At 39.9% G+C, this 26,069-nt stretch overlaps 1 protein-coding gene across 2 annotated transcripts in view; it reads right to left on the reverse strand.

The window, feature by feature from the left end:
• Window positions 1–26,069, reverse strand: part of FOCAD (focadhesin) — a 256,025-nt gene that overhangs the window by 94,702 nt on the left and 135,254 nt on the right. For both annotated transcript variants that reach the window (XM_087822637.1, XM_087822638.1), the window contains 4 exons: window positions 13,051–13,185; window positions 11,657–11,707; window positions 10,805–10,888; window positions 3,682–3,820 (listed from right to left, as the gene is read on the reverse strand). In XM_087822637.1, the coding sequence (XP_087678763.1) occupies window positions 3,682–3,820; window positions 10,805–10,888; window positions 11,657–11,707; window positions 13,051–13,185 (409 nt within the window). The remainder of the gene's footprint in view (window positions 1–3,681; window positions 3,821–10,804; window positions 10,889–11,656; window positions 11,708–13,050; window positions 13,186–26,069) is intronic.

The following is a 26,069-nucleotide window of genomic DNA, read 5'->3' on the forward strand; positions in this document are numbered from 1 at the left end:
CAAACAATAGCACACCTTGGCAACCAACGTCTTCCCTCCTATTCTCATACCACAAGCCCGGGGGGTGAGGGATCCATGTAAGGGGAAACATCATCATTTTAATACTAAGGACATTTTAGGGTACCAGAGGAACTTTGGTAACCGAAGGCGTTTTCCTTCCTCAACTCACTATTAACTGCAGGAAAGGACCTAGGCCCTGAAGAACCCTGAGGTACGAAGTAGGAAAGAACATGTGAAAGGAATAGGAAACTGATCTTTTTCCCTTTTTAAAAAAATGTATCTATTGTTGAAAGTATTACAGGTGTCTTCCCCCATTGACCCCCTGCACCTCGCTCCCACCTCCTCCCCAGGCCTTCACCCCATTATTTCCTGTGTCCATGGGTTATGCATATATGCATATAACTTCTTTGGTTAATATCTTCCCACCCCCCACCCCCCTTCCCTCTGAAATATGATCGACTGTTGCCTGCGTCAATGTCTCTGGATCTATTTAGTTCGTCAGATTCTTCCATTCATTAGCTTCTTCTTAAAGAAGACCCTTCAACTTTTCCTGTAGTGCTGGTCCAGTGGTGATGAACTCCTTTAGCTTTTTCTTATCTGTGAAGCTCTTTATCTGACCTTCAATTCTAAATGATAGCTTTGCTGGGTAGAGCAATCTTGGTTGTAGTTCCATGTTTTTCATCACTTTGAATATTTCTTGCCACTCCCTTCTGGCCTGCAAAGTTTCTGTTGAGAAGTCAGCTGATGGTCCTATGGGTGCTCCCTTGTAGGTAACTAATTGCTTTTCTCTTGCTGCTTTTAAGATTCTCCCTTTGTCTTTAACTTTTGGCATTTTAATGATGATGTGTCTTGCTATGGGCCTCTTTGGGTTCCTCTTGTTTGGGACCCTCTGTGCTTCTTGGACTTGTAAGTCTATTTCTTTTCCCAGGTAGGGGAAGTTTTCTGTAATTATTTTTTCAAACAGGTTTTCAATTTCTTGATCTCTTTCATCTCCTCTGGCACCCCAATAATACGAATGTTGGGCCACTAGAGACTCCTTACACTATCTTCATATTTCTAGATTCTTTTTTCTTTTTGCTCTTCTGGTGGTTTTTCGTTTCCTCATGTTCCAAATTGCTGATTTCTCAGCATCCTCTACTCTACTGTTGATTCCCTGTAAATTATTCATTTCAGTTCGTGTACCCTTTATTTCTGATTGGTACTTTATTATGTCATCGATTTTCTCAGTTATTTTCGTAATACTCTTACAAATATGGTTGAGCATCCTTATAAACAAAATTCTGAACTCTGCATCTGTTAGCTTGCTTGGATCTATTTCATTTAGTTCCTCTTCTAGAAATTTCCTCTGTTCTTTCGTTTGTGACATGTTTCTTTGCCTCTGCATTTTAGCTGCTTCCTGGTGTTTGTTTCTATGTATTAGGAAGAGCTGCTATGTCTCCTGGAATTGGTAGAGTGGCTTTGTGTAGTAGGTGTCCTGTAGGGCCCAGTGGTTCAGCCTCCCCAGTCACCTGAGCTGGGCCTTCTGGTGCTCCCCTGTGTGGGCTGTGCACTGTCCTGTTGTAGTTGAGCCTTGGTTGCTGTTGGTGTCACCAGGAGGAACTGAACCCCAGGCCAATGAGCTGTGAGGACCAGATGCAGCTATAGCCAAAGAGCAGGATTTACTTCAGTGGGGCTTTGGTGTTCACCAAGTGCGCCCCTTGAGTGTGTCACTCGTGGCTGTGGTAGGGTTGTAATCCAGCGTCGTCGCATCTGACCACCAGGTGCACTGTCTCTGGGGCTGCCTGGGAGGTGCAAAGTCAGCCTGTGCCAGTGCCTTGCCCAGGGCCACCCAGCATGAGCTACACAGCAAACCATAGTTGGCTGCTGCTTCTGCTGGGCTTGGAGGTGTCCAGGAGAGGCCAAGCTATGAGCCAATGCAGCTGCCACTAGTGCCAGGCCTGGGGCCGCTTATCAAGCCGTATGGGGCACACTGCTGCCTGTTTGAGAGATTTTAGGAAAGTCCTAAGCGTGAGGCTCGAGAGGCCACTTGCACAGAAAAGCCCCTGGAAATGGCCTGGATGAGCTGCAGGTGGGGAGGGGCGGGGCCAGAGGTGTGGGTCAGGTGCTGGCGATTCAAACATGGCGCCTGCCTGCCGGCTGTGTGCGGGGAGGACTTGCCAAAGGAGCCATGGCCTCCGCCAGCCCTTCTGCCCGGGAGGAAGCCGCCCCTCTGCCTCTCGCCCGGATTCCAGGCAGGTTAGTTCCCCCCCGAGTGTCCCGGGTCCTTTCCTGCTGCCGGGCGCTGGGCTCAGAGGGAGCGTCCGAGTGAGTCCGTGCCGGGCCCTTTAAGAGGAGCTGCTGGGGCTCCCGCAGCCTCCGAGACCCTCAGCGACAGTCCCCACTGGTTTCACAGCCAGAAGTATGGGGACGTCTCTTCCTGGCCCTAGAGCCCTGGGCTGGGGGCCTGCTGTGGGGCTGAGACCCCTCGCTCCTCCGGGAAACCACCACTGAGATTCCCTCCCGGGTTTAAACTGCAGCACTGGGTGTGGGCCGGTGGCCGCGTCCGTCTCCCATTCAGCCCCGATCCGCCCGCGTCTCCGCCCCTCCTACTGGTCTCGGTGCTCCTTCAGCTCCCTGGCTGTGGGGCTTCTGTGCAGCCAGATCTCAGGAGGCTCTGAGTGACGGTGGTTCTGTATTTCAGTTGTCATTTTGACGTGGTTGTGGGAGGCAGCGGGGACCGCAGTCACCTTCGCCGCCATCTGGTCGTCTTCCCCTGGGAAACCAGTCTCTAAGGCTTGTTCCTGGTGTCAGTACAAGCCTTAGGTGCCATCCAGCTTTCTCTGATGAAAGGAGGAGGCGGTTTGGGACCGGAGCTTTGTCTAGAAACTAATAATATATATTTGGTTGAATTCCTCAGGAATCTCCACATGCGATGAAACCAAGGAAAAATCTTCCAATGTTACAGGCTAGTGAGGTTACGATTGTAAAGATAAGATGACATTTCTCATGTTTACTGAACTTAATTTTCAGAAATTAAATTTTTACATCCATGAACATTCAAGCTAGAATTGGGAGAGGACAGGTAATAGATGCATGCTCAGCAAAATATTGACTACCACTGAATTAGAATAATTAGATATAATTAGAATAATTTTTAAAATGTCAGGGTTCTGTAAAATTTACATTGAAACTAAATGACCACACAATTTGATCTGTTGTTTAAAGGCATTAATTTACAGTTCTCAAATATTGGTGCCATCTTTCGAGTAATTCAAAAGAAAGAATGAATTTATGATGATGAAACTAGCCAGTAAATCTCAGAAGATTTTAATGACCTTTTTACTTACCTTATGTAATAATAAACAGTTATTTGAATCCGTGACTTCAAGTTCCAGTGCAAATTTGTCTTACAGAATACATTTAGCATTTGAAATACATTTTAATTTCTCAGTAAAAATGGTTGCTTAAACTAGTTCTCCAGCTCAATTTTATTCAAATCTAACATATTCAGTATGTTTTGAATGCCATACCACCTCAAGCGGTCCTATAGAACAGATGGGAGCATGTTGCATTTCAGAGAGAAAATAAGTATGTAAGATTAAAGTAAGCCATAGTATGTACACATTGCAAAAGGGCACAATCAGATAGGTAAAAATCACTGAAAAATGCTAGCTTCCCTGCCGCTAAATCAGTAAGAGTCACCTGGTAAAACCAAAGGCGAGGTGAGTGACAGCAGTTTCAGGTAGCAAGAGCCAGGAACTGAAAGATCCACGTCCTTTACGTCACCCTCATCGTCTTCATCGTCATCCAGTTCATCAGGAAGGCTGATTTCTGGTCTTATCTGAAATGACGGAGGAGAACACACTAAACATTATGTAAAATCTTTTGTTTGTTATGTCAAGATTTAAAAACTGGGTTAGACTCACTGCTCTATGTAAAAAACCATTAAAAATAATTTAAAAAAACTATTAATTTTCAGATTAACTAAATGTTAACCTCTAATCATCTTATTAGATACAATCCCAGATGCATGTAAAGAACTAATAATGATATAGTAAGAAAATCACCATAAACCAACATAAACAATGATTATTATAGAAAAAGAATAAAATTTTACACCATCCAAAAATAAAATACAAACACTGACACATTCAATATATTGAACTTCTATAGTTTACAATTAAATATTTGCTGGTCTGAATATATTTTTTCAAAAATTTGTGATTCCAGCCATATCTCTATGACAAAGCTTACAATCTTCCAGTAGAATATGTAGTAGAGATCAGGAAAGAACAGAATGCTTTAGTTGACTTTATTTTAGACTTGGCAGTTTGTTGCTATAGAATATAAAAACACTAAAATCCGTAATTGGTAGCTACACTTTATTGTGTGTGATTTGCAATTTGAAGATTACCACTATTGTAATTTCCACGAGATATAACTGTCAAGCAATTAATTAAATTTTTAATACTTTCAATGATACACCATCACAATGCCCACATGGAGATAATTAAGCATTAGGGGAGGAAATAAAAATATATAAAAGTGGTTGCTATAACCATAAAGTGCCAGAACCCAGTCATTACCATTAGCCTGGCTCCTGGAGTTATTTTTAGAAACAATTAACAATTCCTGCAGACTGCCTTCTTCATAGGTCCCCAAAGCACTGTTCCATTTAGGAACTGCACTGAGTCAGGGTTCTTGCAGGGGGATTTAAAAAAGAAAGAAAGAGGAAATGCTTCACTTAAGTATAGTAACCTCAACTCCAGTGAAACCTTTCAACCATAACTGGTGTTCTCTTCAATAGTGAAGGAGTGAAAGCAACCTGACTACCCGAGCACTTTCCAAGACAAGATTTAATTCCAAGTCAATATTGAGTGCCTAATTCCCAGAGGACTGAGCCAGCCGTAATTACAGAGATAACAACAAGCCATGCTTCACAGAGGGCATTTGTTGATATCAATGCAAACCAGAGAAACCCTGGCACGTTTGCAAACCTTTTGGTTCTGACAAGCGGAGTTTTCCAAGTGTCTCTGGTCTTCAAACATACCTGGAAGTTACCAGGGTTAGTATCATCAGGAGTTATCTTAGACATTCTAACATGTCCTAATTCTCTAAAAGTTCCCCAAAAAGGCGTTGGTCTGGGTCCATTTGCCTTACTTCCTGACTTTTTACACATCCACAGTACAAACTGAAAATTATTTCAACAACATACTGGGGAAGCAGACACCAATGCTTACAGCTAGAGACTACATGAGTAACACCAGCTACCACACCAGTCCATCATAGCCCAGGGAACTTCTGCTATGAATCAATTCGCAAAGGATAGGAGACTTGGGAGGTGGCTCACATGAAAATTCAGAGGGATGGAGAGGCTGTGGAGAAATCAGAACTGGCACACACTGCTGGTGTGAATATAATATGATGCATCCCCTTTGGAAAACAGTTTGGTAGTTTCTGAAAATGTTAAAGACAGTGATCAAACGCCCCAGCAATTCCACTGCTAGGTATACAACCAAGAGAAATGAAAATATACAATTATACAAAACACTTGCACATGAATGTTCACCAGTGTGAATGCATTATTCATAATAGCTAAAAAACCCCCCAAAAAACCGAGGCAACTGAAATGCCCGTGAACTGATGAATGCGTGAACAAAATGTGCCACATCTATACCATGGAATATTATTCGGTCATAAAAAGGTGTGAAGGGCAGATACATGCTACACATGGATGACCCTTAAAAATATGCTGTTGAGGAAGCCAGTCACCAGAGGCCACCTACTACATGATTTCATTATAGGAAAGGTTCAGGCCAGGCAAATTTAGAGACAGAAAGTAGATTGATGGTTGCTTAGGGCAGGGGAGGGGGAATGGGAATTGTCTCATAATGAAATGTTCTAAAATTAGGTTGTGGCTGCTCTGTGATTAGTTGCACAATTCCTTGAATATACTAAAACCACTGAATTGCATGCTTTAAATAGGTGAATCACATGGAATGTGAATCATGTCTCAATTAATTTGTTTGAAAAGAAGGTGGTAGGGAGGGAGGGGAGGGAGGGGAGAGAGGGGAGAGAGGGGAGGTGGGGAGCATGGGGGGAGGGGAGGGCAACTATAAGAAAGAGGTGAAGAGGAAATGGGAGGAGGGTGAGGGAGGTGTCAGTGGCACAAGCAGAAGAATAAGCAGAAGAGGAAGCCACAGTCACCTTCCGAGGGTGTATGAACTCTGCCCAATGATCAAATGCTCCCAATTCCAGAATTTACTATAAAAGGGGTATAATCATGTTCCCACACATTTTAGTGTACCCACTCTTCCTGCTCAGTCAGCCTAAATTACTAAAATGGTCCCAGCACCCAGCCATCAATATTTCTGAGAGCCACTAAAGAAAGACCTTCTAGGATGCGGGTAAAAAAAATGAATCCATTCATCCTTCAACCTTAAGTTGCCTAATTTCACATTCACATAACTGAACGTCTATATTAATTTATCTGCTATATGGTAAGCAGCATATGTCTGCATCTCACATAGCATATATTTAACAACTACAGATGCACTTTAATTTAAGTAAAGATGACATACTCCAATTTTGTTTCTTCAAATGTGAGTTGATATTTTAGCACTTATTGTTAGAACTTGGTTCCATTACATTTCCATCCCTTTCTGCTCATCTCTTTTTAAAAAATATATATATGTTTTTATTGATTCTAGAGAAAGAGGAGGGGAGAGAGGGAGGAGGAAAAGAGAGAGAGAGAGAGAGAGAAACATCAACAAAGCCTGAAACCCGAGCATGTGCCCAGACTGGGAATCAAACCAGCGACCCCTTGGTGCATGGGGCAACACTCAGCCAACTGAGCCACACTCGCTGGACTCTGCTCACCTCCTAAAGAGGTATTTATTCCAGCTTCCCTATGCTAGCTCCAGTCTTCTCCCTTGGCTTGTGTGCAAAGAGTGAATATGATCAATGTGAGTACAACTAAGGAAAATCAAGAGACATCGTACGAACAAATATCTGTTAAAATTATATAATTTGGTCAATTAAATTACATTAACTGCTAAAATACCCATATATTTAAAACTTCACATATATTTAAAACACAAACACACATGCATGTACACACACAACTATGCCTTTTAGATTATAGCTAAGCTTTATTGGAGAAAATTTAATAGAGAGCCAAATATAAAATGATAAATTACTTTTAAAATCTGCTTCAAATTGAATATTGGAAAGCTTATCCTACAAAATGCCTAACTATGAGTTCTGAGCCAGATAACCTTTCAACCACCTTTGTGTGTAACCTATGAAAATCCAGGAGTTTGTGGAGAAACAGAGGATTTTATTTGGAACACGTCAAGTATCTGCATAAATTCATTTCAAAAGAGAAACAGCTTCTGATGAATGCAGTGACATTCACTTAAATCAAAGCCGAACAGGTTACACCATATTAATACCCACTCAGCATGCATAATGAGTCCTCTTATATTACTTGCTTCTAAAATTAACTCCAGAAATCAACAACACAATTTATCTGAAGATCTCTATAATAAAAAGTTTAGTTTTTAAATAGCTAAATATTTTTTAATGAACCCAGGTCAGAGAGGAGAGTCAATCTTCTACCTAAATGTTTATCCATTACTGATTGTTTTATCAGGAAAATAATTCCCTACAGTTTTTTTGTTTGGTTGGTTGTCTTTTTGAGGTTGATTTTTTTTTTTCTTTCACTAAAGAAAGCAGAGAAAGATAAATAGCTAAAAAGAACAAAGAAATACAAACTACAAGGGAGCAAGCACTCATGTCTGTTTTTTAACATTAGAATGAACAGGTCCTCGATGAAGCCCCGAAAATTTTTTGCACCAACTTCAGATTTGCAAGTTTCAAGTAATTAACAGTATTTTTACAAACCAACAAAACACATGGCTTGCCTCACACTTAGTATATGTCCAATAAATAAGTATTAAATCAGTGCAAGTGTTAAGTGTCTATCACCAATAATCTCACAAAACTTCCTAAAAATAAACCAGTGGCAAGAAAGATGAGTTACCAGATTTGATATTCAAATCCCTAACTCACCTGGTATCTCATGCATTATCTACTGTCCATGGACATTTTTAAAAAATTTATCTTTATTATCAAAAGTATTACCTATGTCCCCCCCTTCTTTCTTCCATCGCCTCCCTTTACTCCACCCCCCAGGCCTTCACCACACTGCTGTCCATGGGTTATGCACATATGTTCTTTGGTTTCCATCTAGCCTTAGCTGCAATGTCTTATTCAACCCTAAATTTTTTTCCTGATGTCTGCCACTCCTCTAATGCCTTTTGTTCTACCAGCCTGTTGGCTTTTAAACAAATTTCACAGTTTTAAATTAATGCATCAATCAACAAGAAATCCTTCTTTAGTAAATTTAAAGAAGGGTAGTGCTTACAAGAGTAGCTAAATTATAATCCACAAATGTAGCTATGTTGATAAGGATGCATTATATCTCTTTTTTTAAAAACAAAAAGTTCTGCCTGTAATTCATATTGTGCTCACTTTGAAAATTATTTCGCAAGTTTCCGCAAGCAGAAAAAGAGGAAGAGGGCCTACTTCCACTGGAAAGTGCAGGCGCCCTTCAGCTTCGTGGTAACGGCCATGGCCCTCGATGCAGAGTAGTCTCTGACAGCAGGAATCTTGATTTCTATATTACAGAAGTCCCTACCTGGCAGGGACTTGAAAACAGCTGAAAACAAGCTTTTCTGGAAAATGAGTCTCAGTTTCTCCTCACTGTCATCATCTACAAAGCAGAGGTGGGGCGCTGACTTGGTTGTCTCCTTAGCCTTTGAGGACTTTGGGGACTTGTTTGGAATATGAATACATTGACCGCTTTCTGGACTTTTAGTTTTAGGTATTCAAGTGGCCAAACTGAAAACCATTAATAAAAAGAAGAGGAATGCACCGGTGCCGTCTTGGGAGCAATGATTCTCCGTGAGGGGGCAGGTCCTCCAGGTCAGAAGCCGGGCGTCAGAGGTAGACTCTTTTAAACTACTTTGTCCCTTCATCTTAATTCCAGTTGAAAACATTCACAACAGTGAACCGCTGCTCATATCCCAGAAGGGGGTTAGGGCAGAAAAAAGGTTGAAAAGTATGGCCAAAAAGGATAAGCTTCAGCGATCCCCTTCACAGTTCCCCATGGATGGTGAACACCAAGCATACACAGAAACCCCACCTCTGCGTGCATCGCTACCCTTTATGTCGGGAGGTAGGAAGAGCTGTTATGGCTATTGGGAGAAGATGATACAGAAGAGTTAGATTAAGAAAGTACCTAATAGTTGACTGAGTATAGCACTTATTTGAGTATAAATTCTAACAACCATAATCAGAAACTGGATTAACCCTAAAGTAAGAAAAAAAACCCCGAACATATTAATATTGAAAAAGGTAGAGACGAAACAGCCCAGTAGATATGAAAGTTGATTAACAAAAGCCATTTATTCCAGCTGGAATAATATAAGAATAATTGCTAAAAGTAAAGGCAGTTGGTATGCTGTGATGTAAATTAGCAATTGCTTATTAAAAATAATAATAATAAAAGGTATCTTTCCAGATGGTACAGCTAATCTATTGGTAGGAGTCTGCACACCAAATTTACATGTAGCTTTTTTTTCAACCTCCCTTCCTCCGTCCCTCCCTCCAGCTATGGGTATTGCTAGTCACCAGAGTGCAGTCTGAAGTCCCACCTTTTTTTAATTTTATGAGTCATAACACTTTTTCCTAAGGCTTCCCATTTGTGATAACTGCATGACAAGGTGGCCATCTGTCTTGGGAGTCCTCAGTAACCTGGGAAATCCTGCCTTACTTAGAATTTGGTTTTACAAGAGCCTGTCCTTCAGGCCCACTTATGTGGTGGCTCCTGTTCAATTCAATAGACAGAAGTTTGCCTGGTTCTTCCTAGCATCTAATCTCCATATAACCTCAATCTAGAAGAGAAAGAAAATCCATTTTAATGCCCGAGGATCCCAAGAAATTCACACTAAAACTTCTTGCCGTTTGGCCTCAAGGACAGATTCCGAGTAATGTTACACATAACTTCTAGTAGAATGTCTGCCTCACACTCTAAAGGCATTTGTGCACTCGAATGCATTTGAATTAGTAGTAGCATAGCACTCAGTGTGAAATCAGACACTTCACTCCCAATATAACCTAATTTAAAGTTGGCTATATCAGGTAGATACTAGGAAAGGTTGTGTATTTTTAGTTTAGTCTAAATACTAAGATAATATAAGACTACATGTTAACCCTTAAAAGAGTAACACTTTCCTTATCCAGCTCTCTGGTGCTAACCTACACATCATTTCACACTAAACTAATCAACAGCAGATTTTTTTTTTCCCACATGGCATCTCAATTTTGTATCACGAAGATCTCTGGCTGCACAGGTGGTACACATCTTACCCTGCGCAGGCCATGCTTGGACCTGAAGCCCAGGAAGGCACCCTAACTTGACAAGGTGGTTGCTGCGGTGGCCTAGATCTTCTGGAGTAAGCACGGCGCTGGCGTGCAGTCCTGCGCCCAGTCACCATAGGGAGGCTTCATTTACCCCACAGGTGTCTTCCGTCTTCTCCAAAGAGATTTAAAGTCATAATCTGGGATGTCTACCACCACTGTGGTCTAAGATCATTACAGATTAAACAGGTAATGAATGTAAATTCTTATCTTTTATAGATCACATATCTAGTTACATATACATCCATCAGGTACAAATCTCCTAAGAGGGGCAGGGATACGAATAAAGTTGTAAAACCCACCAGGAAAGAGACACCAGTGAGAAAGCAGGTAGGCCTACCTGTTCGGGCAGATGAAGGATGGAGTGCTCTCCGGCACTAAAGTGGGACAGAGACTGATATGCAGCATTTGCTACAACTGGGTCCTGGATAAGATAAAAGTAAAACGAACAAGAGAAACAACATACATTAAACATCAACTCTGGCCGAAGAAAACCTCCCCTCACCAACCTCAAAGTTCTATTGTCAATGCTCTGGAAATGGTATTAACTTGCTTCATCTGTCCCAATAGAAAACAGAGAGAAAAGCATTGGGTAGAGGGATCAGAAGCAGTAAATTTTTATGCTAGTTTGAACATTAAACATAAAGTAACTCACAATCGCTCAGGCCCCATGCGGTAGTGTAGCTGAGTGGAAGGTGGATGAGTATGTAGAGTCTGATAGGCCTGGAGCTGGATTCTGCTGCTCCAGCTACTAGCAGGGAAAGTGAGCCTTTCGGAATATAAGCTCTTTCACTCATGAGTCAGGTATAACATCACCCAGACCCTCTTCTCTAAATTCCTTGATTAGAAACATCTAAAAAATGGACTGGGTTTTTGCTTGTTTGATATGCTTGCTGGTGGGGGAGGGACAAAGCAGGAAAGAGGAAGGACCATTAAAAATATGAGACAATGACAACCATCCCTCTTCAGACAAATGTCAGCTTCACAAAGTAATATGTGCACTTTATGGTGAAAGCATATTAATGAAAGAAAATTGAGAATACTTTTTAAAGTCTAAACTTATGAATAGTCACAATTCTTTTAAAATCAAGAAGCCAACATTTCAAGGGAGTTTTGTTTTATTCTAAGAACTTTATTTGATAGTCCTTTCCCCAGCTTGGTTCTGTTTCACTGACACCCCTTGTGATAGTACCTTGTTTTGGGTGTGAGTCCAGAGGAAGCTGAGGACTTGAACTTTGAAATTCTGAAAAATCAACAAACATCAGAATAAAGTTTTGAGACAAAGGTAAAACTGAATATAAACAATCTAAAGTAGCAAACAGTGGAAACCAAATCACTTTAACTAGTAACTGACTTAACCTTTATTTACTCATCATTCATAAAATGCAAATACTCAGAAACAGACTCATCACTTAAATACATGGATATTTTAAACACAATGGGATTTTAAAATTATTAAATTTCACCACCTAACTATTTCTTACTGACCTTGCAAATCCTACTAGGATCGTCACACCCCTCTCTCACTCCACTGTTCCCATTCCCTACCTAGAAGAATCTCCCTTCTCCAAACGATCAGATGCCTCAGGGCACACCTTAGCATCTAGTGTATAGTTAACTCCCTACTGGGTTGTATATGCCTTTAGATAGTCATTGTTTTCTTCATTTAAAGGCCTAGACCATAAAGCCCAGAACATAAAGAAAGTCTGGTTCCTCAAATAAATATTTAACAAATAATTATGCATAAAATTGTCTTCCAACTTCTAACTTCTTGCCCTTCTAAATTATATAAGGTTCTACTATACCTCCTTGCCTTTGCATGTTCTATTCCCCAAACTTCATGGGAAGCAATATTCCATCAATTCCTCAAGATCCTGGTCTAACAGCACCAATTAAATAGGGTTTAACTCAGATTCTTCGTTCGAACGCTGGTCACCTCCACACTACACTCTCATAGCCCTGTGATGAACTGTACTCATCAAATGTTATAATTATTATTGCTTACGCCTGCCTTCTTTCCCAGTCTTTGAGCTTTGGGAAGGCAGGGACTGACAGCACCGCGTAATGGAAAAATATAGGCTGTTGAGCTAGAAGGTCCTGGGCTTAGACATCAGCTGTCACTTAGAAACTACCAGCTGCTGGTCAAGTTACTTGTCTGGCATGTAGCAGATACTCAACAATTATTTGTTTAATGAATAGATGGACCTTTAACAACGACAGATTTTTTAGCTATAAAATGAAAAATAATATCTTCCTATCAGACATTAGAACTAATTGGTATAAAGTAACTAGAAGAGTGCTAGGAATATGTAATAGGTACTTTAAAATAGTATCTATTATTATTTATTAATATCTCTAAGGCCCAGTACAGTTTTAATAAATGTATTCTGAGTCAATGAATAAATGAACCAAGCACTTTGCAAAGCAATTCAGAAAATACACGAACTGAAACACGGACTCTATTTTCAAATTTAATAGGGAAAATAATATATGCATACATATACTTGCAGTATAAAATAGAAATAAATGTTCTTAGAACAGTACAGATAAAGTTATTATAAAGCACATGTATTTCCCATCGCATACCTCATATTCAGCTGTATTGACTGTTAAGGAAGGAACCAGAGAAAACAGCTCACTGAGCGTCTTCAGGATGAGAGGCCTCGTGTCACAGCTGAGCTTCGGGGAGAGCGCATTCCAGGTGGAGCGAATACAAACCACCTATAAAGCAAAATAAAAAGCCAGTGCCTAACAAAGTCCCAGTTCCTGTGGCAGCACCAGTAAATGGCACTATCTTTATTTAAATTTGTTACTTTTAATTACAGTGGACATTCGCTGCTGTATATTCCAGGCGTGCACACGATGCTTAGACACTCATGTAACTTGGAGGCAATCCCCCTAGTAAGTCCATACCCGCCTGGCACCGTACATAGTTATTACACTCTCACTGACCGTACTCCCTAGGCTCCGGCAAAAGTACTATCTTTTATTATAAGGAAACAAGAAAAGAACAGGAACATTCCTGGGAGTCAAGATTTGATAAGATATTGCCCTCAAAAGAAATGATTTAAACCAATATAAACTGCTGTCGAAGGAGGCCCAGCCTGCCTCATACAATTGCTTTTTGACTTTTGTTGTTCTTGTTGTTAACCAAGAGGAGAAACCCCTCTGTCTCTCTCACACACATGCATGCACACGATATCCAATTCAGGCTAGCTGCGGCCACTGTGGAAGCAGCAGGCTCGGAAACAAAGAAGGCGAGACGACCCAGGGCAATCCTCACGCCGGGCACCCACAGCCCTCAGAAAACTGGGATGCTACTGTAGTAAACTGAACACTGTCCCATCAGCTCACAAGCTCTGAAAGAAGGTAGGAGAATAACTATATTATTTCAAAGACAAATTTAAGACTGTGTCTTAAAAGTCATCTCAGATTTCTTAAGAAGCTGTTAAGGGGTAAAATAAAAAACTAAAGCCCGACAAAATTGTTTAAGCCCAATTTCCTTTAACCGAGTGTTCTTAGTTCATTTTAATATCTGGTTTTATGGATATTCTAATATCTTAAGTTCAATTCCAACTACAACAGGTGATCACCTATAGGTATTTTATTAACATTTTAAAACTCAGGCAGGAGCAGTGCCAACAAAGATCAATTAGAGAGAGTTTAACAAGGATTAATCTTTCTAAAATACTCCAATCTCTTCTCTTAAGCTTGAATTAACACATACAATTTATCTCCATCTACACACATAAATTATTTAGAAAAGCTATAGGAGGTAGTCAGTGAAAAGATGTCAAAGATAAATGAATAATATATACTTAAGAACACAGTTTAAGGAGAGGCTCAAAGGAGAAGACAGAAGAAAGTATCTCAGAAAACTTGGATTTAGTGCTTTTGCTCTTATTTTTTACTTTCCGTGAAACAGAAAAAAAAAAAGTTCTTTGACTTGGAACTCATTACCAACTTGGACTCCAGTAACATTTACCAAGTAAGGGCAGTACTACATGCCAGGCATGATAGTAGGCACATTTATACAAAGAAGTAGCTCTAATATTACAAATCATCAGTATTTGAAATTTAAAAATAAAACAATTCTCTGAGTCATCAGAGAGGATGTCAAGAGGCAGTCTTGAGATGGGACTTGAAAAAGAAATGGACAGAAATCAGCAGAAAATCCACCAGGAAATGGAAAGCTGAAGTCAAAATACACCAAAAACAAGTATGTTGTAGGCACAAAAAGCATGCGTTCCAGTGAGGAAAGGCTCGTGGGTCAGAGTACCTGGCATACCAAAGCAGTGTGGACCAGAATCCAAAAGAAAAGGCAGCCCCTAGAGATTCCTGAACTGGGGAATAAATAAAATCAAAATGCTACTTCTGAAAGATTCGTCTGGTAGTCTTACAGCCAAAGTCAAAGCAGTCGCCCACCTCTCTCTAATTTCTATTCGCTCACTAGTCCCTAACACATAAACAGCCTAAAAGTTTTCTAAAAATCTTATGCTCAATATCCTCACTAATTGTCCCTGCTTTCTCCCCACTTTAAATGCCGGTCCAATTCCAATCTCTGTTGTTTCAAGACCCAGTTCAAATCCTATTTCCACAATTACGTTTCTCTTACAATTCAGGCTCTGATTTTATCGCTTTCTTTCCTCCAATTTCTACACTTAAAACTCTGTCACCCAATTTAGCATTTAATTATACACTGTCTAGTATTGTTCACTGTTTTTGTGAATGTAAATTGTCTCCTCAACTAGATGTTAAATTCTTCAAAAACAATGGCCATGCCTTCTAGCTCTCATTCGCTGCTATCAAGCACAGTAGTAAGTATGTAACATGTAACAGATTACCAGTACCTCGCTGGAGCCTGCAGAACGGTAAATCTAACGTAGAGACTCAAAGAATTTAGAGAATGAATTGGAAAGTGGGCTATTTTTGGCTAGAGTCCTGGGTGAATAAAAAGGAACATTAAAAAGGGAGGGGAAACTGGAAAAAGGAATATATTTGCTGGAGATGGGTGCTGAAAAGTTCCATTTGAGATATGCTTAATTTCAGCCGATAGAAAGACAGATAGAAATATCCTGCAGGCAAGAGAACAAAAAGACTAACTCAGATGTGAGGTTGGTCAAAAACAGCTTTGTCATTCAAGTGTTTCTGGAAATTAAAATACAAGGAGGAAGTATGGCCTCACGAACGTTCCCACGCACTGTGCAGATCAACAGAAAAGATCTCTGGCCACCAGGTACAGAAGCGCAAACGGGTCTTGCCTTTTCCACGGCGGTGGGTGGGGAGGAGGGCTACATTCTCCAGCTATTTCCAAGAGTTCATAAATTTTTTTTTAGTCTTCTTCCTAGAATGTTTGCAAACTAATGCCTGAAATGGTGCTCTACATACAGATTGTGAGAAAATACCCTAGAATCCAGCCATGACTGGTGCCTTAAGCTAAGCAAGGTACACCAGCAGAGGACACCTGCAGAGCCGCGCTTGCCCACACACAGTCAGGAAGAGGGAGGCCCCCAGTAAAGAAGGCTGCTTTCTCTGGCCTTCCCAACCTGGGCTATTCTTGACTAGACCTTCTGGCCCTGAGAACCACTTGGATTCAACATGGTACCCTCTTGCTATGTCCATCTCTTTGATCTACTAGCCCTTAGGCCTGTGAGATCTGTCAAATTATATTAGATTAGTCGGGCTCACGGTCCTGGCCTTTACTGGCTTGTTCTGCCTTGTTCTGCACATTACCCAATAAGTTGCTTGTTTTCAAAAAACAGACTGACCTGTGGTTTCAGCTATATGATGAGCCACACTTGAAATGATTGATAAAAAAGAAAATTCTATATACATAACTGAGCCAAAAAGGGAAAAAGGGGGTGGGGGATGGGTATTACCCAGGGCTAGAAACAAAGAAGGAAATTCCTATATTGAGGTATTGTAAGGAAGTCATCAGTTTCTATAACCTAATAGCTTTTGTTTAAATTCCCGCATGGAAAGAAGAAATAAAGCCTTCAGGCTACATAAGGCAGAGGTTGGAACTGAGACCCCCACATAAAACCAGCACCCTTGAAGGGCAGTGCCCTCAGTGTAAGGGTTGAACTAGAAACCACTGAGCTGAGAAATTAATATAAAAAATGGTAGTGAGCTGGGGAAACCTGGACCACATAACCCAAAAGATTTACACAGAAAAATAAGTTAAGCCCCTCTAAACGTGAGGTCACGACAAAAGAAAAAATTTAAAACATGTAATGATGCATGAGTCCAACATGAGTGGGAATCAGCAAAAACAACTAGCATGACCTTCAGATAACCGAACAAGTAGAAACACAAAAGCACTTAAAAGAATTAAAGATGAAAGACAACACATTTAATTCCCAGTAAAATAACATGGCATGATCTGGAAAAGAACCGAATAGAATCTCTACAAGTAAAAATTACAGTCACTAAAACTATTATGTGAATGAATAGGAAGTACCCTAAGTATAGACCAGAGAGATAAGAGTTATAAAATATAAAAAAGAAGTTCCAAGTTAGGTACCATTAAATGAGATGTCTTTCTTACGTTCACCAAGAGTTCCTAGCAAAGTTTAATTTTAGAATGGCCCTTGGAGAAGTGGTTGCTTCCAGGGCTGGGGTAGGGGAAATATAACTTAAGTCAGGAGCAACTTCTGGTGCCAGTAAGTAAGGAAGTATTCACACAAGGATGTGGACTTGTTGAAGGGCAGAGGAGCCAATCTGAAAGAGTTCCCAATGACCAAGTAAATATCCATGAGTCTACACTAGTATAAATAATTGAATGAGTGAGTGAATGAATGAAGAAAGAGAACAGCTCTTCCTTACAGAAGAATTCCAATTAATAAATGTAGAAGCAATGAAAGAAATAAAAAATCACCATTAGGAATAACTTGTAGGCAAAATGTGCTGATGAATGTTAAAATTAATGGACAAAAGTTTCACAACAAGCAAGACGACAATTAGATAGTCTCAAAATCTCTCCTGTGAGACATTTATTAATTACAAAAGAAAAAAATAGTAACTTTGCTATAGAAACACTCAGGATACACCACTTTAACCAAGTGATTAAGGTTAACTTCACGAATAATAAAACTTATCACATCATGTACCCCTGATATGAAACACTGAGAAAGGCACATTATTTCTGTAATATTCTAAAGTACTACAGAAATGCATCATCTCAGTTTAATCATGAGGAAACATCCTCACACCCAAACCAAAGGACATGTTGCAAAATAACAAGCAGGACTCTTCAAAAGTGTCCAGGTCATGAAAGCGAAGGAAACTGAGAGGCTGGCATAGATCAGAGGAGTTGGGAAACATGACAACTAAATGCAGTGTGGGAGGGATCAAGACACAGTGAACACATTAATGGGAAAGCTGGTGACACTGCATGAAGTCCACAGTCTAGCCAATGGGATTGTACCCATGTTTCTTATTTTTGGTAACTGTGCCATAGTGATGAAAGCAAGATGTAAACATTAGGGAAAACAGAATGAAAAGTATATACAAAAAGTCTCTGTGCTACTTTTCTTTTTAAAAAGATAACAGCTTTTTAAAAATATGTAATTACACACTATACAATTTCCATACTTAAAGTGCAACTCCGTAGTTTTTAGTCGACTCACAAAGGTGTTGCAGCCATCATCACAATCAACTGCAGAACATTTTGTCACCTCAAAAGGAAACCCTGTAATCGTTTGTTTCCCCATTTCCTCCCATGCTTCCCAGTCTCAGCCAATCAAAACTCTGCTTTCTGTCTCTATAGATGTGCTTTTTCTATAAATAGATATGCTTTTTCTAGACCTTTTCTACAAATAAAATAGGTGATCTTTCGTTATTGGCTTTTTTCGATTAACATATTACCTTTAAGGTTCCTAAATGACGCCGCATGTATCTATACTCGAATTCCTTTTTATTGTCCAATAATATTCTATGTATATATCCCTTTGTACTACATTTTGAAACTTTTCTGTAAGATTAAAGTTATTTCAAAATAAAAGGTTAAATAATAGGAACAGAAAAAATGTACTATTTAAATGACGGCTGAAAATTTACAGAAGCAATGAAGGACATTAATTCTCTAAGTCCTAAGCAGAATAAATAAAAATAAGTTTATATCTATATACATTATATTATGACTGTTTACCACCAAAGGCAAAAAGACAATCTTCAGAGCTAAATGGGAGAAAATAAAGACTACATAACAAAGGAACAACTTAGAGTAACAATGGACTTTTCTAAATTAACAAGATCATGCAGTAAGATCTTAAAAGGGCTGAGGAAACTACTAGCCTACAAGACTAAACCCACCATTCAACAGTAAGGGCAAAACAAGCAAAAATAAATGAATAAAATAGGAGGAACAATACTTAGCCATTGTGCACATACGGTCTATGAATATTTATGTACAAATGACTCCGAACATCTTGCTTTGCTTGCCTATGAGGTTTTGGAGAATTCATCCCATTCTAAATGCTTACATTATGCATATCTTGTCGCTAATTTTGTTTCTCCAGGAGAATGAACTTCTCCCATGTTAGTCCTCCCAGGAATTTTAACAACACTAGCCAGCATGGATTAAAAAGCCCCTGTGCAGCATAGTATACCGGACAGAGTGCACGATCGGAGCCAGAAACCCCAGGCTCTCCCATTTGGTGGCTGTGTGACTACAGGAAAGTCATTAACCTCCTTCAATGTTTCCCCAGCTGCAAAACAGAAATAACACTAGTAACATCTGCTCTATGCATAGCACCAGGTGAACGGTAAAGGCCACACTAAGACAACTGTATGCAAACGTGCTTTATACACTGTAAAGGATGGTTACTGCTGGTATAGCCAATGGAAAAAATCATGAACCCCCAAGCAGGGCCCTCGCTTCTAATTCTTGAGCTGTGAGAATGACTATCTTCTAATTTTACTTCCAAAAGCTATTTCTAGCAATTGCTGAGAACAACCGACTCCCTTTTGTCCTGATGCTTACTCCAACCGAGGGAAAAGCTTTATAAAAACCTCCAGGCTATGAAAACCGCCTTATTTGCCCTTTTCAGGATGGAGGTAAAAGAAACTGCCTCCACAATTAAAGGACTCAAGTCGTCGTCATGCGGTGAAGCCCTCTTAAGCTAATTCAGGGCACACAATTCACCAAACAGGATGCTTCTGTTACCAAAACAGGGGATAAGAGGGAGTTTAAGGAGACACAATCAATGGAGCAGAAACAATGGGAAAAATAACATTCTTTCTTATCCTAATAACATGGGGCTAAAGGTTATAAATATAAAAAATGACTAGCACAGGTTTATTTAAGCAATTTCACAGTCTTTTAATGTCTGACACTGGTTTATTATAAAGGCAGTACTGTAGAAAATAACAGGAATAAATACTGAGTTTGCCTTGTTAAGTCCCTTATAATCTGAAGGACAGCAATTCTGATGATTTTCTATTAGAGTTGCTCAACCTCTGTCCTAAAGGCACATGTCTAAATCCCAAACTGTGCCTCAGTCAATCAAAAATATTTGTACTTGATGTGGTGAAGCTACTTCCCATTAACAATCCCTAACATCACTGTGACATTTCCAAAAGCGGTGCATCAGATTAGTCTGCTTTGAAAACTGTTTGGCAGTTTGTAGTGCAGACCTGTAATTCCATTCTCTGGATAGAACAGGCTCAGAACTGGGTAAGTGACGCAGGTAAAAACAGAAGCGTTTTTCACACAGATTGATCTCTTCTAGACGATCAAGCCACCCAGTGGCCAGGGATTTTAGGTTTCTCTTTAATCCCCCACGTGAGAAGTTGCAGCTTCCCTGAGATACATCCCTACAGGGAACCATAGCTCCCAGTGCAAACTCCATTGATTTCTCTGCAGGAACACGAAGAAAGACACAAAGACTCCCTGCAGGGGCGTTCACTTTTCAGTTTTGCTAGATTCTGTCTGTATTAATTATCTATTTCATGTTGAACATTCTTCTGGCACGAACTAGAAAACTCACAGTAAGAATGTGTCAGAAATATCCTTTTACAAGGAAATGACTAGTGCTTGCTTCTCCCCCAGTCTCCTCCTATTCAGATAAATGGAGGTTAAACTCAAACATAATAGGAAAAAATAATAGAAATTCAATCAAAATAGCTTAAAATCCCCAAAACCAAACTGCCAGAAAGTTGTTCAGCAGATACAAAATTTTTAAAAGTGAAGCAAAGTGAGAATCCACCAGCAACAAGCATAAAATGCCATCTATCTGAATTTTAAAAGGGCTAAAGGGACTGTTATGACTGTGCTGCAGAGAGAGACTGAGGAATCGACATGCTGTGTATCAAAAATAATTGATGAATTAAGCAGTCACTTCAGAGGTTCTAAACATACTTTAAGAGAAATTTTAAACTGGGAAGAGGAAGCTTTTAGGAAGGAATACCTATTGAGTTCAGACCACTTTAAAATACGGAGTTTCTTGAATACATTTCTAAGTAACTAATGTTGACAGTTACTGAAACTTAACCTGATTACATGTTCACTGAAAATGATTCTTCCTCCTCCCTCACTCACTCTATATATCCACAGATTTTTGAATAATAGAACTGATGAATTATTCGTGGATAACAAAAGTGAAGATCAGTCTCTTGGGCCTGAAAGGCTTATACAGATCTACCTATAACTCCCTCATAAAAGGAAGAAAACATACCTGTGCCCTTCAAAAAGAAACAAACAAGCTCCTAATTAAGAAAAAACTAAAGGCAAAACCTACAATCTACAAGTTCAAGAGAAAACAAACATTTTTAGCAGGACTTCTTTAGGAATTACTTTGTTCCTTAGTGCTAAAAGCCAGTGAATTACTACAAAAATGGTTCCCCAAAATAAGGTTTGAACAAGTATAAACAAAGTTTTCCATCCATACACATGCAGCATCTAGCACAGTGCTTGTCATGTAAAAGCATGCCCCTCAAAATAAATTGGTTGAATGAATGATGCTAATTGGCCCACCAACAACTAGCCCAGGGCTGGGTACTTCTTCTGCCCAGGGCCAGACTTAGTTTTAGGCTTTGTGGGCCACACAGTCTCTGCCACAACTACTCAACTCTGTCACTGTAGCATGAAAGCAGCTATTGATTAAACAACATAAATATATGCAAATATTGATAAATAATCACCACACATTGAGGAAAAAAAATACCCAGAAAGGGCCTGACTTGTGTGGAAGAGAGATGGCAACTTGATTAAAAAATGCTCCACCAAAATCAGTATTTTGACTTAGTTTGAAGCCCAACAGGTTTTAGACCCCAGAGCAATGACTTAAATACTTACAGCCCAGCCGGCGTAGCTCAGCAGTTGAGCATCAGCCTAGGATCCAGGAGACTGAGGTTCAATTCCCAGTCAGGGCACATGCCCAGGTTGCGGGCTTGATCCCCAGCAGGGGGCGTGCAGGAGGCAGCCGATCAATGACTCTCCCATCATTGATGTTTCTATCTCCCTCTCCCTCTCCCTTTCCCTTCTTCCCTCTGAAATAACCCTTTCTCTCTCTGAAATCAATAAAGATATTTTTTTTAAAAAAGAAATATTTACAGTAAGTAGAGGTCTACCTTCCTTTTACAGAGTAGAAAGGAGAGTTGGGAAAGCAGAAAGAGCATGACCTCAGATACATGTCAGTGAGGAGCAGACAGCAAAGCTGAAGCTCTGGAAATGCAGTCCCTTAAAAATAATGATGTTTACCCATCCCTCAGAAAGTCTTCAAATCTCCCCATGCACTCCAGTTTGTAGACTGCGGCCTCAACGAATTTTTCACTGCAAATTGGTGATGCTAACTCCCTGGATCAAGTCTCTTAAGAGACAGCAAATCCAAACCACTCCCAAGGAAATACTAAGGAGTTCAAAAATTCAAATTACTGTATATGTAAAAGAATCTACAATTCTAAGTGAGCAATTAATGTCTTCTTCAATTATCCTTAGAAGTCTACATTGCAGTTGAATAGTTATATCAGAAATCCCAGAAAAACATCAGTCCTACAGCATGGTCAAGGGCTTTTTCAAGAATGCAAACCACAACTGCTGGAGGAGAGGGGATGGATTGCTGATTTTCAAGAGTCGGCCTGTCACAGAGGAGACCATTTAAAAAGACAAGGAAACAAAGGGCACCAAAAAGAAATGTTGGCAAACTAAGAGAAACAAGCATAGGGCCCTGGAGCCCAGGAGAGAGGATCATGTGTGTAAGGAAAACTTCCCATGGCTTTTTATACTCCAGAGAAGTTTAGAAAGTATGGAAAAACCACTGGCTTTGTCAGTAATAGTCTTTATTTTTCATCCAATTTTTGCCTTTCACAGAAAACAAAAAGTTTAGATTCACGTGGTCCTATTAACACCAGGGGAACAGGTATTTTGTTATCAGAATATTAGGGTAGTATTTGTATTAGTCAGGATTCTTCAAAAAACAGAACTAATTTCTAATTTAGAGAGAGAGAGAGAGAGAGAGAGAGAGATAAACAAAGAGAAGGGAGGGAGGGAGGGAGGGAGGGAGGAAGGAAGGAAGGAAGGAAGGAAGGAAGGAAGGGCCGTCAATGAATGGGATGAGGCCACCCACACTGGTGAGGGCAGGCAGGCCTCCTTACTCAGTCTACTGAATCAAATGCCAGAAACATCCCCACAGACACACCCAGAAATAATGTTTCACCAGCTATCTGGGTATCCCTCTGGTCGGTCAGGTTGACACACAAAATCAGCCATCACAGTGTTAACACCAGGCTCATAAGGTTACTATGAAGATGCCTGTGAAAAACACTTAACACAGTACTTGGCAAAGGGTAAGCACTCAACAAATGTTTGTTCTTGGCATCAATGTTAAGATCACATTGTTTTTTCTTTAACTTGGGTAATTTTCAAATGACACATCAGACACAGGACCACCGTCCACTGACAGCACTAGACTAGTTGTGCTTCATCAGAACCCAACTTCCATGGGTCCTAATCAACAGCTTTTCTGGGGTCTGACAAGTACTGATACCTGGGGTGTTCATTTGGCATCAGTCTCACCCAACAGTGCCAACCGTAGTTAGCATGAAACGCCCATAATATTGTTTGGAGAAGTCCCCCAGGCCAAGTAGAAGATGTAAAGGGATTTTAAGCTTTTCTCCTTCACGCTCTCTTATCCTCACTGTTTTGTAGTGAACTATTGGCTGCTAAATCACTTTGGGGTTGAAGCTAACAAAGGCCAATGCAAGGAAAAGAGAAGCATCCAGGAGGAGGCCGCTTCTATGTGGGTTGGCGAGCTTTAAGAAAGGAAAATAAAGATTTGGAAATTTCCTATGCAGCCTAACCTCCAGAGTAGGAAAGAAGGCAAGACTGGACAGAAACTCCATGTAGGAATAAAAGGTATGCATTTCTTTGCAGTGGCTTCTGAGTTTCAACCCTCAGAAACCTGGCACAGCCAGCCATGTCCAGACAAGGCACAGGCGGCTGAGAAGACAGAGCTCCAGCACACTGAGGGGACGGCCGCGTCTAGCCCGAGTCTCGGAGGGCAGCCCAGAAGCGTCTGCTTGGGCGCAGGAGAGTCCGAGGCCGTCCCACACTCCCCACCCCCTACAACAAGGGAGTAAATGTAAACTTCTGCTGTAATAATAATAATAGTTTCAGATCTCCTTGTATTTCTCATTTATTTCAATGTATCACATAGTTTATTCTCAGGTAACTGTCACATTAGCATCTGCACAGGACACACATCTAGTACATAGTGGAAGAATAGAGAACTTAGTTATGGTGGTCAACTATGTTTTCCAAAATACCAGGACACATATGAAAAATGTATGTCCTATGCAGAAAACAATATAGGGAAAGCAGCACTCCCATATTATGCAAATAGGAGTTTAAAAGGGAGAAATCTTTATGGATAGTAATTATATACCATTGGGGCAGCAGTTCCATTTCTAAATATTTACCCTAAGGAAATAGGAGATGTGTGCTAAGGTTTAGCTCTAAGGATCGTCACTGCAGTACTGTAGATAATAGTGAAAAACGGGAAACAAAATACTCATCAGTGAAGTATTGATAGAAGCATGATACATGCAATGGACAATAAAACACTATATAGTCATTAAAAATATGTGTATACATATTGCCAGCAAAAGACTGTACATCATATACGAAGGAAAAAGAAAAAAATCAGGTTATGCTACACAATATACTAAGTACAATCTTAATTTTAAAGATACCTATGAACATACATGTATGTACAGAAAAAGATACAAAATTATATAAGGCAAATTGTTTAGAGTTATGTCTGGATAGTGACATCATGGGTAATTATTTTGTTTCAAATTTGGTTATCCATATTTTCTGATTTTTAACAACAAATGTCCTGGGCAATAAAAACAAAAACAAAAAACAAACCTTTAAAAACTTGATATGCATATTCTAAAAAGTAGCAATGAATTGAAACAATGGAACAGAAAATATAAAATCAGATTTCTCCTCGACTATTCAAGATGTCTCATGTGCAAGCTGGAATTGAAACCTCATAACAGGCCAACCCTTCTGTTAAGAACTAGGGCTGGAGATGAATCAAAAGAGCTTATTGCATCCCCAAGTAGCTCACAGGAGCACAAGCCTGGAAGCAAACATGTACACTGCGTTATGATGCTCAAATACAGAGGGATACTGTGGGGCAGAGAGAGAAGCACACAACCCTAAGGGGTGAGGCCATTTCAAAAAGGAGAAACCTGTATCACTCAAACTTGACCATTAACTTAACAGCTATGAAATGTCCCACTAAAAATAAGAGGTTTTCTGGCATTCTTAAAATGTTCTGGAATTTGACAGTGGTGCTCAATGTACAACTTTGAGAATATACTAAAAATCACTGAATTATACTTTTAAAGAGTGAACTTTTTGATATGTGAATTGCATCTCAATTATGTTATTTTCTTGAAAATATACTGTTGTCAGAAAAATATAGCCATTATATGGTTCAAAAAGAAGACAAATAATTTGTGTGTAGTTGTGCTTAGGCATAATCTGAAGGAATAAAGAAATTCTATAAAGCAGAGGTTAACAAAGCTTCAGATAAAGCTTTCAACATGTTTGATTCCATCATCACGTTTAATAAAATGGCAGCACGCATACATATACACACACACACACACACACACACACACACATCCTATAAATTCATTTAACTGATATCCATAAACTGCAATGGGCAGCTATTTTCTTACCAAGGGGAGGTGATGCTCCTACCCTTCCGTTAGGACACCTGGCTACTATAGGTGACACATGACCATCTGATGGAAGTGTAAGTAAAGAGACCATCCATCCATATATTAAATATTATTATGGTTTAATTTCTCTTTTTTTAAGATAAATAAGAAATATTCTACTATTTTCTCCCCATACCTCATGGATGGACTTACACTCAGACCACTTTAGAGACTGCTGCTCTTGACAATGGTCCCGAACTTCACTGCACACCAAAGTCTCTGAGGAACTCATTTGAAAACAGAGAGCCTAAGCTCCACCTCTAGAGATTCTAATTCAGTAGCCCAAGCTATCCACAAAGTTCTGAAGACCCTACTCTACACACTAGAAATCACTGCCATCCATTTTTCTATGAAGTCCGTAAGCTGGACAG

This window comes from Miniopterus natalensis, chromosome 12, assembly GCF_054644295.1.
Source record: "Miniopterus natalensis isolate mMinNat1 chromosome 12, mMinNat1.hap1, whole genome shotgun sequence".
Classification (NCBI taxonomy): Eukaryota; Metazoa; Chordata; class Mammalia; order Chiroptera; family Miniopteridae; genus Miniopterus; species Miniopterus natalensis.